The sequence below is a fragment of the Leptopilina boulardi genome, unplaced genomic scaffold (genome assembly GCF_019393585.1).
Source record: "Leptopilina boulardi isolate dan_hultmark-lab unplaced genomic scaffold, ZJU_Lbou_2.1 LbouV2_197, whole genome shotgun sequence".
NCBI classification, from domain to species: Eukaryota; Metazoa; Arthropoda; class Insecta; order Hymenoptera; family Figitidae; genus Leptopilina; species Leptopilina boulardi.
In genome coordinates this window covers 240,291-258,067 of record NW_026137748.1, presented here as the reverse complement: position 1 = coordinate 258,067, position 17,777 = coordinate 240,291, and the positions used below count along the sequence as shown (strand labels likewise).

Here is a 17,777-nt window from a genome sequence, read left to right as displayed (position 1 = left end):
TACAGCTGCATATAAAATTCTAAAGCAATTAGATGATACTTATTACTTTTGCGAAGAAGAATCATCCAGTTTGAATGTAAAAACTTATGTAATGTGCTTAGAACAACCAACGATTTTAAAATTAAAACTCTATAAATGGACTAAAAGTTGCGAAAGCTGTTATGAAAGAGGGCATATAAAATCAAACTGTAATAGGCCTATCCGAAACAAACGACTAATACCAAAGACAGGTACAGAAACTGAAAATAGCGATGAATTCTTGGAAATCCCAGGAAAACCAATTGACGAGCCCAAGAAAAGATACAATGACAATGACAGTTGGGATTAAAAAAAATATATATAGATAAACGAATGGCAAAATTATACTTAAAAATGTTTTAAGAATAATATAAAAATTTAAACTAACTATCAAAATAAATATTTTAATAATTAGTAATAAACACAACATAATTATAAGAATTTGTTATGACAGTCAATAATTAATCAATCAATAAATATATTATCAAAAGTTGTAAAAAAAATAAGTAAATAATAAAATAAATAAATAAAAGAAGGGCGAAAGAAAAGAAGGAAGGGGATTTGGAGGTCGCCTTCTTCTTTCCTCCTTATTTTAAAGAAAGTTACAAACAATCATATTACAATTGTCCATAGAATTATGTCACTAATAATTATGTTTCAAAAAAAAAAATTATTTTAAGGTGCTTACACAAAAAAAGCAAAACTTATAAAAAATTAATTTTTCAGATGGAAATTCCATTTTTGGGGATATTTTCTGACGCAACCACCTACATTTCAATGGCCTTTAAAATATTACTTCTCTTAATCGCTCTCATAGTTATTAAAAATTTATACATATTGTATAGAGTCATAACTATGCGAAAAAGACGTACAAATACAACAACAACGGTTTAGATTCAATTAAACTCCACCTGCAAACTTTCATTGAGGACAATGAAAATATAAGGAAGGAGGACAAGACTTAATTTTTAAATATTTTAAACAATCCGCCAAGGAAATAGCGCCATCCATGATTATTTTGTTCTACTTCTTAAATATCAAAATAAATGTCTTACATACGTGAAGCCATTGTGCGACAACCCTAACATTATGTCAAAATAAATGTCTTAAGGTACATTTACACCTTCGGTAAAAAAGTTTTTTTTTTTTTACTTACAAGATTTCGTTCACACGCCGCTTTTCCAATGAGATAGGAAAAACTTATTTTTTGCGGGAATTTTGAATTTTAAGTTTTATTTTAGAAGGTGAAAGAATGTTCGTATTGATAAAATGAAATTATTATTAGAGAAAGACAATTTTCAATTTAATTATATTATAATATAAATAAAGAAGAAGATTTTGTAATTTACAATAAAGTGAATTATTAATAGAGTTTCTCGAGCTCAGTCGATTCAGTTTGTTCTGGCCACGAGAATGAAACACGATGATAAACAGTTTTACGTTCATCGTCAATAATAATTCTCGATAGTTTGTAAGTAAGTATATTTTTAAATATTATTAAAAATAAATCTTGAACTTTTTATTTACATTGATAAATAAAATGTATTGTTTTTGTAGTCTTTTGAGCACGCAGTGTTTTTAATGCTTGACAACATAACCTGTACATATGTATTATATTATTGTAACATTAATGTTTTTTATGAAATAAAAATAAAAAATGTTATTAAACTTCACACATTTTTATGAACTATTATTATTTAAAGTATATATGGTAATTCTTTTGTACTGTTAAACACTTGTGTAGATAATTAAGCTTAATATATACGTATTCGGTTTGTCGTCAAACATCACGAAGGATTAATTTTGCGTGTTCAAATGAAATATTAAAATTTTTATAATTTTGCAAACAATCATTTAAATAAATCATTAACAAATTTTCTGTTCCTTATTTAATATTATAGTTGCCGCACAAAATGGACTATAATTACCAAGGAGTAAGTTGTATAAAATGAAAAATATATATATACATTTTTTACTTTAAAAGTTTTTTTAATAAGAACGTTTACAAATAATTTGAAATCATAAATAACATTTTTTTTAAATAACATGTACAGTAGAAACTCAATTATCCGGATAAATGGATGCAGGCATGTATTCAGATAATCGATAAAAGTACAAAGTGAACGAATAATCGAATCCCTACTGTAATTATAATTATAAATATACCGTAAATAAAACATGTAATAATTTTGTAACATTATTATCTAACGATTATTCTACTCTCATTTTGTCTTTGATGTATTCATTTTAATAGATTAAATATATTTTTAAATTATATTTTAAAACTTTTTCAGCATATTAAAAATATTATAGTTGCAAAAATAATTCTCTGAAGTTATGAAAATTTTTTTAAATAACGGTAAAAATATAAATAAGCATCAGGCTTCATCAATATAAAAATTAATTAATGTTAATTGCCATCTCGTATTTTTAATAATTAAAAATTGCAAAATATGTCATTTTTGATAAATAAAATATAATAATTGTATTGTAATTGAAAAAAAGATTAGTCGCATTAAAAATCTAATTAGAGATACGCATATAATAAAACTATTAATTATTTTCAATTATTTATTATTAGGTATTGAGACATCTTTATTGCGAAATGTGCAAAGAAAAAGTTCCTTATAAAGACGGATGGAGACATGGGTGTTTTCAAAATATAGACTTTGATAAAATAACATGTATTGGAAATGTTATTGTTAACCAAAGCGATTATGACAATATTGAGTTTTTGGATGAAGATGAAGAGGAGGTTAGTATTTTAGAAAATATAAATAATGAATCTACATCATTTATTCAAAATATATTAAAATATCATTAAAATGTAAACATTTTTTAAGAGAGACTTTTTATTGTCTGTAAATTTGATTCTAATTGTTTCAAACTTTTATATCAAGTGTTTTATTGTTGAAATTTTATGTAATTCACCAATAAAAGCTTTGCTCCACGACTCAAGTAATTATAAAACCAACGATGTTGTTAAAAATTTTGACTTCTAGTTGGCTCAATTGAGTCATTCTGATGTTAAATAAAAAAGGAGCAGAATTGAGGAGAGAATATTTTTTTTATGCATCGAATTACGCAATCTTAAAAATGAAAGCAACGAATTTGTTCATTCCTATGATATCAAATTGTGTAAAAGGCACTTTTCTATTTACATAATTAAATCTTTGTTTAAAAAGTAACTAAAGCGATGTAAAACAATATTAAATCAAATAAAATTGATTTTTTGGCTATAAACATTAAAAAGCTTACTTAATATGGAACTGTTTCTTGTATTTAGGTTTTACAGGCAGATATGAACCAAATTAACAATCCAGTTAAGATTAAGGGCAAAAATCTTCCTATTGTCAAAAGTGTCGAATCTGTAGATTTTGCTACTTATAAAACAAGTATAGGTTCTCAAAAAATGTGGACCGTTAAAACTGCTCCCACACAAATTAATTCTCATGACTTGATAACTTCATCAGTACTAAAGAATCCTACTTTAATAGCAGAGGAATCTATTGAAAATAATCAACCTAATTCGAAAAATAGAATGATGAATCTAAAAACTAGGGAGACTATCTCTTTACCACCAACTGCTCCCACACAAATTAATTCTCATGACTTGATAACTTCATCAGTACTAAAAAAATCCTAATTTAATAGCAGAGGAATCTCTTGAAAATAATCAATCTTATTCGAAAAATAGAATGATGAATCTAAAAACTGGGGAGACTATCTCTTCACCACCAATCCAACCGATTGTTGATGAAGAAAATAGGAATGAAATCGAATTGAACGAAATGGGCATTGCTGAGGCAACTGAAAAAAATTTGATCACGCTGTTGGAATTAGTAAAGGAAAATGAGTGCTTATGGAATTTTACATTGCCCATTGAAAAACGCAATTCACACTTAATTGGCAACGCGTGGTTTAATATAGCCAAAAAGTTCAGTGGTAAGTTAAATAAATTGTGGACATTTAGATAGGATCCTATGTAAAATATGCAGTTTGCTAATTTTATTGATTATATATTTGGGTGAATACTTTATGAAAACTCGTTTTTTGTGAGAGCAAATATAGAAAACACCATAATTTACAAAAACGAATAGAAAAAAAGTAATTTTATCTGAAATATTTTGTAACGAAATTTTAAAAACTTATTTTGTCATTCATTCTTGGTCGCTATGAAATGAAATAGAGTACTCTAATCATATTAAGTTAATTTATCATTCAATGAATATTTCAATTAATTTATATTGTTAACATTTATGGATAGAAGAAAAAATTTTTTTTTAAATTTGAATACAGCTTTCAAAACAATGTCATTTTAATTTTTATTAATATGATATTAATAATTAATATTAATAATAATAAAAATTAATATGCTATAAATGGAAACATTTATTCTCATGCTTGTTCATAAGAACCATCAAAATGTATGTAATACCTGCACTTAACAGTACCACCTATAATTGAATGGACATCCCTTTTTTCTTGAGCTGAAAATGGTGAAACATTGAAAATAAACAAAAAAGAAACTTTTCCTTTTATTTCCTTAAAAACTAATGAAATTATGAAAAAATGACACCTGATAGAAGAGATTGTTTTTCAACGTTCTTGGACTTATTTCAATCGTTATATAATATAGTTTTCATATTATTCAATGGTATTTAGATAAAAATTTTCCCTTACAAGCTACAAACCGGGAAATTCGGATCATAATATGTCGGAAAATTAAAACCCACATGGCATCGAAACTTTTCTAAAAATTTATTAAAAATTGACTTGCAAACTTGGAATTATTTACTTGTAAACTTTAGCAGAAATTGTGTAAAGATTTTTTCCCACTGCAATAAATGTTTATCGTCAAACTTTCCTGAAAATTTCATAACATATTTTTACTTATAATAGAGTAGTCGAAAATGTAATTTAAATGTTCAGGAAAGTTTGACGATAAACATTTATTGAAGGGGGATATTTAAATCTTTACTCAATTTTTACTAAAGTTTGCAAGTAAATCTTTAATAAATTTTTAGGAAAGTTTCGGTGCTATGTGGGAAGATATTTTTGCAAAAAGAAACTCATTTTTAAAAATAAAATAAATATATTACTAAAAAGCTTTCTTAAATTTTCATGTATCTAAAAAATTTACATATTTTACTCAACCACTTTTAACATTTACAGGATGGACACCTAAAATAGCCAAGGATAATTACAATTATTTGAAAAATATTTTTACACGCAGGAATGTTAAACCTCGGAGTGGAGCAGCGGGTAAACAAAAGAAATATTGGATTTTTGACGAACACTTTTCGTTCCTTAGAGGAGTAATGAATCCTAGTAGGCAAGTATTAAATGGCAAACATAAACACAATTGAAAAAATCTTATTTTAACCTAAATAAAACTCAATTTGAACTCAATAATGCTTTAACATTGCTTGAAAATATTGCCAATATTGACGAAAAATGTTAAGACAACATTGCGTCAACATTGATTATGTCTGCCCTTTGGAAATATTAATTAAGAGCGTCATTCCGATACATGAATTTTGCAATAAATACAAGAACAGTGATTTGATGTAGAAATTAAGTATTGCCCAAAAAGCGTGTTCCAAGAAAGTACTCTGTTCTTAAGAGTTTATTTGCGCCCTTATCTTAAGGTCAAGTTACTAGGTGTAATGTATTTATTAGGTGTAATGCAGAAATTTCCCTACCCGGGCCCTAGTAGGGAATGAAACGCCGCGCCCGATCGGGGCCAGACCAGGACCTCGATTTCCTGACCAGGGCCACATCGGGCGCGGCGTTTCATTCCCTAATAGGGAAGCCCGGTCTGGTCCCGATCCGGACCATGGCAATATTTCTACATTTCCATTTTTACGTGCCCCATATACTTTAAAGTATATGGGGTACGTAACCACTAAATATCATTACCTTAAGTGACAATTCATTGATGTATAGAAACAAGTAAAATATAGATCATATTTTGTGCAAAACAAATAACAAACATATAACATAATCTTTTTTATTAATGAGAAGTCGTTAACAACTCGAGCTTCACATTGTTTATCCAGATGTTTGACAATTAGCTGATGATATTACTCTCTTCATATTTTATAGCACGACTTCCAACATTTCTTCTTCGGAAATCGCTGAAGAATCTGTCCATGCAAATATTCGAAAATTAGGTTTCGAGAAGAAAGAATCTAATGAATCTCCTATATCGAGTGAGTTACTTTAATATTTTATAATATTGTTCTATACGTATTATTCCATTTATGTCATCATTGTTATTAAGTAGAAATAATAGAAAATTCTCAATGAATCTTTTTATCATTTTCCATGGAATGAAACTTTTTTTTCAAGTACGTTGAATTTAAAGTTGTAACATGATTCTATTTTTACTATGCAGAAATATAATTACATATTCTAAATTTTAGTTATTGCAAATAATAATGTAACTTATAATTTCTTATCTCATTTTGTAAATACATAATTACCAATAACTTACTATTTATTGTGTCTCTGCGCCATATAAGAATCAATGTTCATTTTATATTATTTCATGTTTGAATTTTTTCGTCAAATGAAAAATGATATATTGAATGATATTTTGTACATTTTATTATGACATTTTAAAGCATTTAAAATTACGTCATGAGTATAAAATACTATTCTGTAATATGTATCAATAGATTTGTTTAAATAGATTAGAATATTATTACAGGTAAAAGAAGGAAACCATTAGACCCTTTGGAGGAAGCCTTAATTGAAAACATTAATAATAAAATGACACAGCAGCGTGATTCACGGAAAAGTTTGAACGAAATTCAGCAATGGGGTCAATGGATGAGTCAAGAAATACAGAATTTTTCACCCACAGATAGGCTTGAAGTTCAGGCCTTCATCACTAATTACATTTTTGAGAAAAAAAAGATTTCAGTATTTAACAACGAATTTTAATATTGAATTTTTTACTTCGTTTTTACTTTAATAGGTATTTCAAATATCTTTATCGTTTTAACGATGTTTTCTATTTCATTAACCTATTCCAAGGTTACTTTAATTTCGTTATATATTAAATTTTGTTACTTATTTTGAATTGCATTTTGGGATACTTATATTGCAAAGACTGAGTTATGGAATTTGTTCTAGTCTTGAACTATATACTTATAAGTAGCGTGAAGAGTTGTTCCAGATTCTTATTGCTTCAAAAGCGATTGTTTTGTAGCTTAAATGAATCTGTATTCTTAATACTGTTAATATTTTTTTGTTTGAAAAAAATTTGAAGTACAAACTAAGCGGTAATGTATTTTATGATTATACGTGTAAAAAGAAAAAAAATATCTGACGACCAATGCCTTACTATTAACTATTGTTTTTGGAAACAGTATATATACTACGTCTCAATATTTGTGATATTAAATAAATATGTATTTAATATGTAGTTAATAAACAGATCACCTTCTTTATTAAACATATATTTTTCTCTTAAAAATTTCATTACAGGAATCCATATAACCGAATAATCATTTAATATCAATTTCAATTAATAGAATTAGCTTGAATAAAAATTTAACAAATTCTCCATTGTTAGAATATTTATTTATCTAAAATTTCTAATGTAACATGGTCTAAAGAATATTTTTTAGAGTATTTTCAAATTAACATGTAAAAAATAATGAAGTTTTTATTTATTAATTTCGAATTTATGCTAAGCTACTTCCGTCAGATAATCTTTGAATTAGATTAAAATTAAATTTTATTGAAATAAAAATGTAGTCAAATGCAAGTTAACTTAATCAAATTACCATAAAGAGTATGTATGTTCGAGATAATTTTAGAATGATCCTTCGTCAACTCTCCTTTGCTGCCAAGAGAGTTTCCCTTCATTTAAAAAGTACTTTGTAAATTCATCCCTGATGTACATTGCAGCAAGTTTTTCTTCACGACGACTTTGAAAAGATGTAAAAGCATCCATTTTGAAATCATGACGCCAGTCTCCATTAATTTCCTTTTCATTCTGATCAATCCTGTCTATTAAAGTGGGTGGGCAATAATGACATTCGAATTCATTTGAATTTTCTTCCTTGATTCTTAAAAAATTGTGCAAACAAACTGCTGCTGGTATAATTAAGTTTACCAACTCCATGTTTCCTTTAATGTGATTGCGGAATATTCTCCACTGAGCAACCAATATGCCAAATGTATTCTCAATAATACGTCGAGCACGGCTCAGTCTGTAGTTAAATATTTGCTGATCATTTGGTAAGTTTCCTGTAGATCTTCCAGGATAAGGACGCATCACATTACATTTAATTCAAAAGCTTCATCTGCTACGGACACGTGGGGAAGAAGAGGACCTCCTGGAATTAATGCAGAAGAAGGGGGAAGATGAAGAGAATTATCATTTAATCGTTTGCACAAGTTACTGTTGGCAAAAACACCACCGTCACTTTGCCTCCCATGGGCACCAACATCAACTATTAAAAACTTGTAGTTTGCGTCAAAAAGGGCTAATAGATGTAGACTGTGGTGGCCTTTGTAGTCGTAGTTTTTGGAACCACTATTCGGTTGTGCCTGTAATAATAAAGCAAATATTAAACTTCATGAATAAAGTTTACTTAAATTTTTATCTCCTATTCAATATATACTTAGTATTATTATACTACAGTCTCGAAGTTTAAAAAACAATGTAAAAATAATAAGCTATCTAACAAATTGTTGCATCTAAATTTTCGTATTTTAAAACAAAGTTTTACTAAATTTATAAATCTACTTATAGTCGCAGTTGAAATAATTACATTTAATTACAAATAACACGATAAGAGAGACACTAATGCTTACAATAGGCGATGATAATTATTCATAAAATTCATGTTTAAAATTATTTTTCAAAAATGAATTTAACAAATTTTTTAATTTCTTATTAAAATAATATGAATTGATGGAAAACAAAAAATTACCAATTGCTATTGTATGCTACCCAGTGGGCACGGAGACAAAGGATGTCTTTAGGACGTCCCTAGGACAAACCTAGGATGTCCATGTCCGATCAAAAGACGTCCTGAGGACATCTTATGTCCAAATGACGTCTTTAGGACATAAGATGTCCTTGGGACGTCTTTTGAACGGACATGGACATCCTAGGGATGTCCTAGGGACATCCCAAAGACATTCCATGTCCCTGTGCCCACTGGGTATTTGTAATTGGTAATTGTATAAGTATTGTATAAGAATGATGAAAAAAATCCTCCAAAGGAGTTTTTAGCAAGTTAACCAACAGTTACCTCCATTACTACATGCTTCCCGTCCATTGCCCCCCAGCAATGAGGAAATTGCCACTTTTCTTCAAAGCCCCTAATAACTTGATTCCAATCCTCAGGACAATTTGGTGCTTTTAAGACTTTTTCTTGTAGTATGTTCCAAATGCATCTCAAAACTTTGTGTACAATATTACAAATTGTAGAAATCCCTATGCGAAATTGTCCTTGTAGAGATTTGAAGCTTTCTCCAGTTGCCAAGAACCTAAACAATAAATGTTTATTCAATACAATATTAAAATTTATGTGATTCATTACTAGGAAAAATAATAAATATATATATATATTGACCGTTAGAGAGCGATTTTAATATCTTTGCAATGCAACTTGCTTTACTTTTAAAAATTCTATTTCACAAAAACATTAAATAAAAATCTAAATATCTTAAAATTTTTTAGACGTTCTACACTCTTATAATTTGAAAATCGTAGATTGTTTTTGAATAAGGATTGTAAACTTTCATTCAAAATCTGTTTCAAAATTCAATATTTCTTAAAAAAAAATTTTTCAACAATGTAGGCCAAAAATCTATCACATTTTAATTTTAGTTTCACACTAAAAAAACTTGGACTGTTAATTTTTAGAAACAATTAATCCTTTAATATTTCAGTGATAAAAAAGTCAAGGTGAATTCGCAATTTCTTTATGACATAACTAATTTTACGTCACTCTACTAGTTCACAAAGTTTCAATGCACGTTAGGCATCCTAAAAATTAATATAATGAAGAAATTAAATATCTCCTATTATAAAGCTATATGTTTATGAAGTGAAAACAAGATGTACAACTTACCCCTAAAATATATTTCTCTGTATAATACCTCAAAGTAATAATTAGCTTCTGCGATGGAGTGATAACATCTCTTCTTGTAGGAGCACTTATCAAATATGGTCCAATTAGTTGTAAGAGTTCTTCATATTGAACCACACTTACACGTAGATACTCTTTAAACATTAATGGGTCAAGAAAGGCCATCTCAAGGTAAAGATTATCGTGAATACCTGTATGAAAAATTAGTAAGATATCTATTATATCTTTAAATAAATTTACCAAGTATTAGGATGTATAAAAACTTAAATAAGAATAAATAAGCGTCAGCATCATTATCTTAAATCAGAAGATGGAAAATGTGTAGGAAAAAAATATTTAAAAATTAGTGAAATTTATATCTTGCAATTTCTATTTCACCTATGTATTTTAAGAATCAATTAGGGGTAAATCTTATAGTGATTGCCAGTTTAAGGTATCTTGTATTATGAGTATACAATTATAAGACTTAAGTTATAATATTAAGGAATAAAATAGAAATAAGAAATAATAGAGTAGGCGAAAATTTAATTTAAATGTTCAGGAAAGTTTGACGATAAACATTTATTTAAGTGAGAGATTTAAATCTTTACACAATTTTTACTAAAGTTTGCAAGTAAATAATGTAAATTGACAATAATTATTATTAAGTGTGTTTTAAAAAATTAATCGGAACATCCAAGAGCTCATATTTATAAGAATCACTCATAAACAGAAAATATATGAACTTTTATGATTACATTTCATATTTACTCAGCAGTAGAAAATTCATGAAATCCAGTGGACGTTCAAGGATTACCGGCTCATTCTCGCAGCAGTCGGATATCCATAAAATGTCCAAAGAGTGTCCATGGACATCCCTGGGACATTATATGGATATTCAAACTCCCGAAACCTTTTGGATATCCCTAGGACGTCTACAGAATATTCAATAAATCAGTGCACTGGGAGCAATTAATTAAAAATTCAATTTTTGAACACTTTAAACAAAAATTATATGATTTATTTTACCTTGTTCTTTTCGCCGTTTCCACAAAGGATGAACCCAAAATCTCCTTTCAGATATTCGCTTACCTTTTCGCCTGAGTAATAATAATATTTGAATGTCCTCATCCACACTTGTATCCGATAAAAATTCATCTTCATCTTCCACATAATTTATAACCTTTTAAAATATTTATAAAATAAAATGAATTTTGATGTAAATTAAAAACGAATACTAATTAAAGAATGTATATAATTTTTATTTTATACAACTTACTCCTTGGTAATTAGAATCCATTTTGTCCGACAACTATAATATTGAATAAGGAAAAGAAAATATATTACTGATTTATTCACATAAATGTAATATTAATATATAATATAATATTAAATAAAGAAAAGAAAATTTGTTAATGATTTATTTAAATGATTGCTTGCAAAAATATAAAAATTTTAATATTTCATTTAAACACGCAAAATTAATCCTTCGTGATGTTTGACGACAAACCGAATACGTATATATTAAGCTTAATTATCTAAACAAGTGTTTAACAGTACAAAAGAATTACCATATATACTTTAAATAATAATAGTTCATAAAAATGTGTGAAGTTTAATAACATTTTTTATTTTTATTTCATAAAAAACATTAATGTTACAATAATATAATACATATGTACAGGTTATGTTGTCAAGCATTAAAAACACTGCGTGCTCAAAAGACTACAAAAACAATACATTTTATTTATCAATGTAAATAAAAAGTTCAAGATTTATTTTTAATAATATTTAAAAATATACTTACTTACAAACTATCGAGAATTATTATTGACGATGAACGTAAAACTGTTTATCATCGTGTTTCATTCTCGTGGCCAGAACAAACTGAATCGACTGAGCTCGAGAAACTCTATTAATAATTCACTTTATTGTAAATTACAAAATCTTCTTCTTTATTTATATTATAATATAATTAAATCGAAAATTGTCTTTCTCTAATAATAATTTCATTTTATCAATACGAACATTCTTTCACCTTCTAAAATAAAACTTAAAATTCAAAATTCCCGCAAAAAATAAGTTTTTCCTATCTCACTGGAAAAGCGGCGTGTGAACGAAATCTTGTAAGTAAAAAAAAAAAACTTTTTTACCGAAGGTGTAAATGTACCTTTACACACGTGAAGCGATTTTGCGACAACCCTAACATTATGTCAAAAAAATAATTTATATACTAGATGCAATTGTGCGTAAGCCTTAAAACATACAGCATATGTATCGCACGATAACAATACAATATACAAACCAAGCCAAGCTTAAAGATAAAAATTATGCACATGCGCAAAATTGTAAATAATGCTTGATAAATGCGAACATCTTGTAACCGTCATATTTGTTTTGATATTTTTTTATGAAACACACCTGCACTTATTGCGCATTTTCTCCTCATAATTCTACGTTTAACTTTTCTTATATTGCTTATTTTTCCCTCAAAATTGCGCCTTAATTTATTGATTTTCAACGGTAATTCCATTTTTTTTCTGAGAATTTTATGATTCATTTTCTTTTTTTTATCTCTATTTTATTTTATTTTTTTTTTACTTATTTATTTTCATGATTCATCCCTTTTTTAAGGATTCTTAAAAATTTAATAATTATTTTATCTTATTCTGTTATAATTTATTCTTAAAAAATAATAATTATCAATGATTGGTTTATTATTTTATTATAATATATGCTCCAAATAATAGTTATTAATAATTATTTTATTTACCAATCATTTCTAATTATATTTAAAGTTTGTTAATTAATTTATTTCTCAATTTCAACTTTGATCTCTTGTGAAACTAACCTATATATATTAGCTTATATAAGCTAATTAATTTTATAAATAATGTATTTTGTTCATAAAAATACAATATTCAAAATTTCAAATTTGAATATTGCTTTAATCGTAAGTTATATGTTAACTATACGTAACTCATACGCAAGTCACATTCTCATCCGTGGCGTTAAACAAAGATTTTCCAAACCCTGAAGTTCAGTGACAGATTACTGTTACAATATCTCGAATTGGCGTTAAAAAACATGATATCTCAGATAAACGTTGGAAAACATGACATATCGTCGTTTGATTTGAAGAACATGACACGTCGAAAACGAAATTTTTCTTTTCAAATTTCTGTTGGTACCACTGACCGCGAAATTTAAAATGGTTTGTTATATTACATTTTTTAAGAATATATGATGATATTAAAATAATAGAAGTAAAATCTTGCACTCTACACATATAATTTTGAATATTTTACATGAAATTCGTTTTAAATCAACGGGATTACAATACTGTATTTAAATGGTGGTCTGTATTATAAATTACTTTTACAGCTGTATGAGGTAACGTCATGGGTGGGAAATCCTCCAGGAAATGAATAATTGGAGGGTTTACTAGAAAAAAATTACCTAAATTAATTTAATTTATTTAATAATTGTGTTTTAAAAAATATACTTTACTTACTTTCCATGATTGACTCTTTAAACAAATATTTAAACAACACCAATTGTAATAGAATATTTACAATATAAATATTTATAATAAAATAGAATTATTTATAAAATCACAGATTTTATCAATCTAAATATAAACTTTATAAAAAGCTATTTAACCTAATTTTTCTTTGAACTGACATATTATGAAGCAAAATCATTTGCTTCATAAAACAGTTTCAAAGATTTGACACATTTTAAATTTTACGGTCAGTGGTACCAACAGAAATTTGAAAAAAAAATTTCGTTTTCGACGTGTCATTTTCTTCAAATCAAACGACGATGTATCATGTTTCCAACGCTAATCCGACGTATAATGTTTTTCAACGCCAATTCGATGTATCATGTTTTTACTTCCAGCCATCGATGTAATGTAGAGTGGACATTGCATCTATCAATGTGTACAACCAAGGCTAAACAATCAAACAAAAATAATACTTTCAAAATTTTAAATTATCTAATAAACATTCGCAAAATCTACTCTATTTTTACATGAAATTTCAAATGTATAATTCAAACAATCAAAAAAAAATAAAATAAAAATTTCAAAGGGAATAAGCTAGCGGTCTAAGTATTCCTCGTTTTACTGACCATACGAGTACACCGCGACACGCCATGTTGTCGGCAGTGATTGTGTATACACCTTGTAAAATTTTGCTACACTATCAACGTATATAGCTTTATTTTATTTCATATTGATAAAAACTTTTATTATAACAAATTTTGAAGAAAGAAGAATTATATTAGTATAGACTATAAGAAGTAAAATAAAAACAATCCTTATAAACTATAATACGTGATAAATTAAACATAGTAAATATGAATTTAAGAAAGCATAATTATTTAATTAATAAAAAGAAATATTAATAATAGTAATACTACTCATTATAAACAATAATAATGTGTAATAACCTAATAGAAATAACGGTATAAAATGTATTAAAATGTATAAACTTGTATGTGTGTGTGTCATTGAGGATATTATTAGAGGCATTATAAATTAATCCAAATCAAGCTCCTCCTTCACTACTGGATAAGGTGTAAGTGATACACCACAAGCTGGACAATGATTTTCTCCAAAATCAAAAGGGAAAACTCGACCACCCGAACAAAACAATGACCGAGATGTCCCAACACTGCAACAATTAAAATTCAAAATTTTACATATATAAATATATATATATATATGTATATATATGTCAGGCGTTGTTTTCCAGGACCAAATCTCTGGTAAGCCGTTAAGTTGCAGGACTTTTTGTAACATTGAGGACCGTCCTGGAACTTCCTGCGTTGTAACGTTAAGTTCCAGGACTGTCCTGAAATCGACCGTTATGTCTGACATCTTCAGTTTTCTATAATTATTTACAATTTTATTGCTTTTAAACTTCTTTTTTGGTATGAAAAATGTAGAATAGACTACGATACACAAGATTATGCATTAGACATGACTATGGATACTCAAATTTTCTTCTTACGGTCATTGGTAATTTATGGAAATTTATAAATTTTTCTACCGATGAGTTCCAGGACTTTTGGAAATTTATGAAAATTTGTCTATCTATGAGTTTGAGGACTTTTGGATATATATCAAAATATGTTTATCGGTGAGTTCAGGAACTTGTGCCAGTGCATGAACAAATTATATGTAAACTGAATGTATGTAGGGAAGAGTGACAAATATTGGGACACTTTTTTCAAAGACATATTAATATGTCAATTTTATATATTTTTGAACACTTTTTGGTATTACCATAAAGTTTGAACTCTTTTCTACACAATGCACATATTCTATTAAAAGTATCCCACACAGCACATTATATTTCCTAAACATTTCATGAATATTTCATTGAAAGATTTGAAATATTTCAATGCAAGGTTCATGAAATGTTTATGAAAACAGGAAAATGTCCGCCTATAAGAAATATTGCCGTACAATTTTGCTGAAATATTAAACTTTAAGACTCCTGCAATATTACACATGAAGATTTTGCAATATTCAGGAAATATTTCAAAGAAAGTAAGAGACTTTTTTAAAATATGTAATCAATCGTTATTTTCTAAAACATGTTCAACACCTTAGGATCCTAGAAAATTTAAAACTACTGCGCAGCTGTACAGGCCATAAAAACTGAGATCGACCAGTGCGCATCATTTAAGTTGGAATTTTTCTATAATATTTTAATGAAATATTTCAGCAAAATTACACGGCAATATTTCTTATAGGCGGACATTTCCCTAATTTCAGAAATATTTCAAGGACTTCGCATTGCAATATTTCTAAATTTCAATAAAATATTTCAGAAATATTTAGGAAATCTCATGTGCTGTGTGGGATATTGTGATTAAATAAAAAAATTTAAAGTTTTTGAAACTTGATGTACTTTTCTTGTTTTGAAGGTTTGTATTTAACAGTGGGACACCTATTATTAAGAACCGAATAATTATTTCAATAATAACCCTATTGAAAGAAAACACGATAATTATATGTATAATAATACGTATAATAAGACATACGAATTTGAAACAAGAATTATACGTATAAATATACGTATAATTATACGTGTCTATAATTTTTAATATTTAGGAATATACATATAAATAGGGAATATATTTTTGTTTATTAATATATACCTAAATATTATAAAATATAGACAAGTATAATTATACGTATAAATATACGCATAATTAAACGTATAATAATACGTATAATAGTATGTATAATTTTACGTATAATTATACTTGTCTATATTTTATAATATTTAGGTATATATTAATAAACAAAAATATATTCCATATTTATATATTCCTAAATATTAAAAATTATAGATACGTACAATTATACGTATAATAATACGTTAAAACAATAAATTAATGCTGATTCCACATATACGAAACGCGCGCGTGTTGCGTTGACGCGTATCGCTAGCGACAGAGTGGGATACGTATTTGTTGACGCGTAACGCTAGCGATAGAGTGATATACGTATAGTTTAATACGTATACCACTCTGTCGCTAGCGATACGCGTCAACGCAACACGCGCGCGTTTCGTATATGAGAGATTCTTTTTCAATCGCCCCAGCCCAAAAAGTCAATGTTCTGGGATTGGCTTCATACTTTGGTAAATTGTTGTCCTATATGATAGTAATAAATCCCTAAAATATAAACTCATTAAAAAAATATTTGTAGAAAGTAGAGGGGGTTGAAGTTTTGCCGTTAAGGGTAACATTGTCATTTTTAAATCCGTATAACTATGACAAAAGTTAATAGATTTTAATTTATCTATAATGAATTTTAATGCATTTTTCACGTACTTTTCAAAAATGTATACAAAATTTAAAAAAAAAAAATTTTAGACCAATTTTTTTTCAAAATCAACCCTTATTTTTCGATTTTCACCCCTTCGGGTATTTTTTTTTTTAATTTTATTTTCATTGGAAAGCTGAGGTTTTTTCCCATGAGCTATGTAAATATGAAAATGGGACAACAATAATTTTGTGAGAAACAGAATATTAAAGTAGGCGGTGCCGATAAGGGTGCCGTTAAGGGTAACATTGTCATTTTCAAATCTGTAAAACTATGACAAAAGTTAATGGATTTTATTTTATCTATAATGAATTTTAATGCATTTTTCACGTAATTTTCAAAAATGTATATGAAATTTAAAAAAAAAAATTTTTGACCCCTTTTTTTTCAAAATCAACCCTTATTTTTCGATTTTCACCCCTTCGGGAATTTTTTTTTAAATTTTTTTTAGTTTCATTGGAAAGCTGAGGTTTTTTCCCATGAGTTATGTAAATACGAAAGTGGGACAACAATAATTTTGCGAGAAACATAATATTAAATTAGACGGTGCCTACCTAAATCCTCAAATATGGTCTCCAGGTACACCCCTTATCGGCACCGCCTACTTTAATATTCTGTTACTCACAAAATTATTGTTGTCCCATTTTCATATTTACATAGCTCATCGGAAAAAACCTCAGCTTTCCAATGAAAATAAAATAAAAAAAAAAAAAATACCCGAAGGGGTGAAAATCGAAAAATAAGGGTTGATTTTGGAAAAAAAGGGGTCAAATTTTTTTTTTTTTAAATTTCATATACATTTTTGAAAAGTA

The 17,777-nt window shown here is 27.3% G+C and overlaps 3 protein-coding genes across 3 annotated transcripts in view; all 3 read left to right on the top strand.

The window, feature by feature from the left end:
• LOC127278166 (uncharacterized) overlaps window positions 1-17,777 on the top strand; it is a 251,505-nt gene that overhangs the window by 31,045 nt on the left and 202,683 nt on the right. The window lies entirely within an intron of this gene.
• LOC127278171 (uncharacterized) lies at window positions 1,446-3,664 on the top strand. Its single transcript, XM_051299748.1, has 4 exons — window positions 1,446-1,493; window positions 1,920-1,952; window positions 2,600-2,773; window positions 3,305-3,664. The coding sequence occupies exons 2-4, from the start codon at window positions 1,932-1,934 to the stop codon at window positions 3,662-3,664; spliced, it is 555 nt and encodes a 184-aa protein (XP_051155705.1). The 5' UTR covers window positions 1,446-1,493; window positions 1,920-1,931.
• Window positions 3,577-7,383, top strand: LOC127278168 (uncharacterized). Its single transcript, XM_051299746.1, has 4 exons — window positions 3,577-3,963; window positions 5,194-5,353; window positions 6,127-6,233; window positions 6,734-7,383. Exons 1-4 carry the CDS (start codon window positions 3,717-3,719, stop codon window positions 6,967-6,969), a joined length of 750 nt encoding a protein of 249 aa, XP_051155703.1. The 5' UTR covers window positions 3,577-3,716; the 3' UTR covers window positions 6,970-7,383.

Excerpts from the sequence above, each read along its gene's own strand:
- LOC127278171 (XM_051299748.1), top strand. The coding sequence starts at position 1,932 with ATGGACTATAATTACCAAGGA. Across the intron at positions 1,953-2,599 it reads TGGACTATAATTACCAAGGA|GTATTGAGACATCTTTATTG; the intron begins GTAAGTTGTATA and ends ATTTATTATTAG. Across the intron at positions 2,774-3,304 it reads TGGATGAAGATGAAGAGGAG|GTTTTACAGGCAGATATGAA; the intron begins GTTAGTATTTTA and ends TCTTGTATTTAG.
- LOC127278168 (XM_051299746.1), top strand. The coding sequence starts at position 3,717 with ATGATGAATCTAAAAACTGGGGAGACTATCTCTTCACCACCAATCCAA. Across the intron at positions 3,964-5,193 it reads TATAGCCAAAAAGTTCAGTG|GATGGACACCTAAAATAGCC; the intron begins GTAAGTTAAATA and ends TAACATTTACAG. Across the intron at positions 6,234-6,733 it reads TAATGAATCTCCTATATCGA|GTAAAAGAAGGAAACCATTA; the intron begins GTGAGTTACTTT and ends ATATTATTACAG.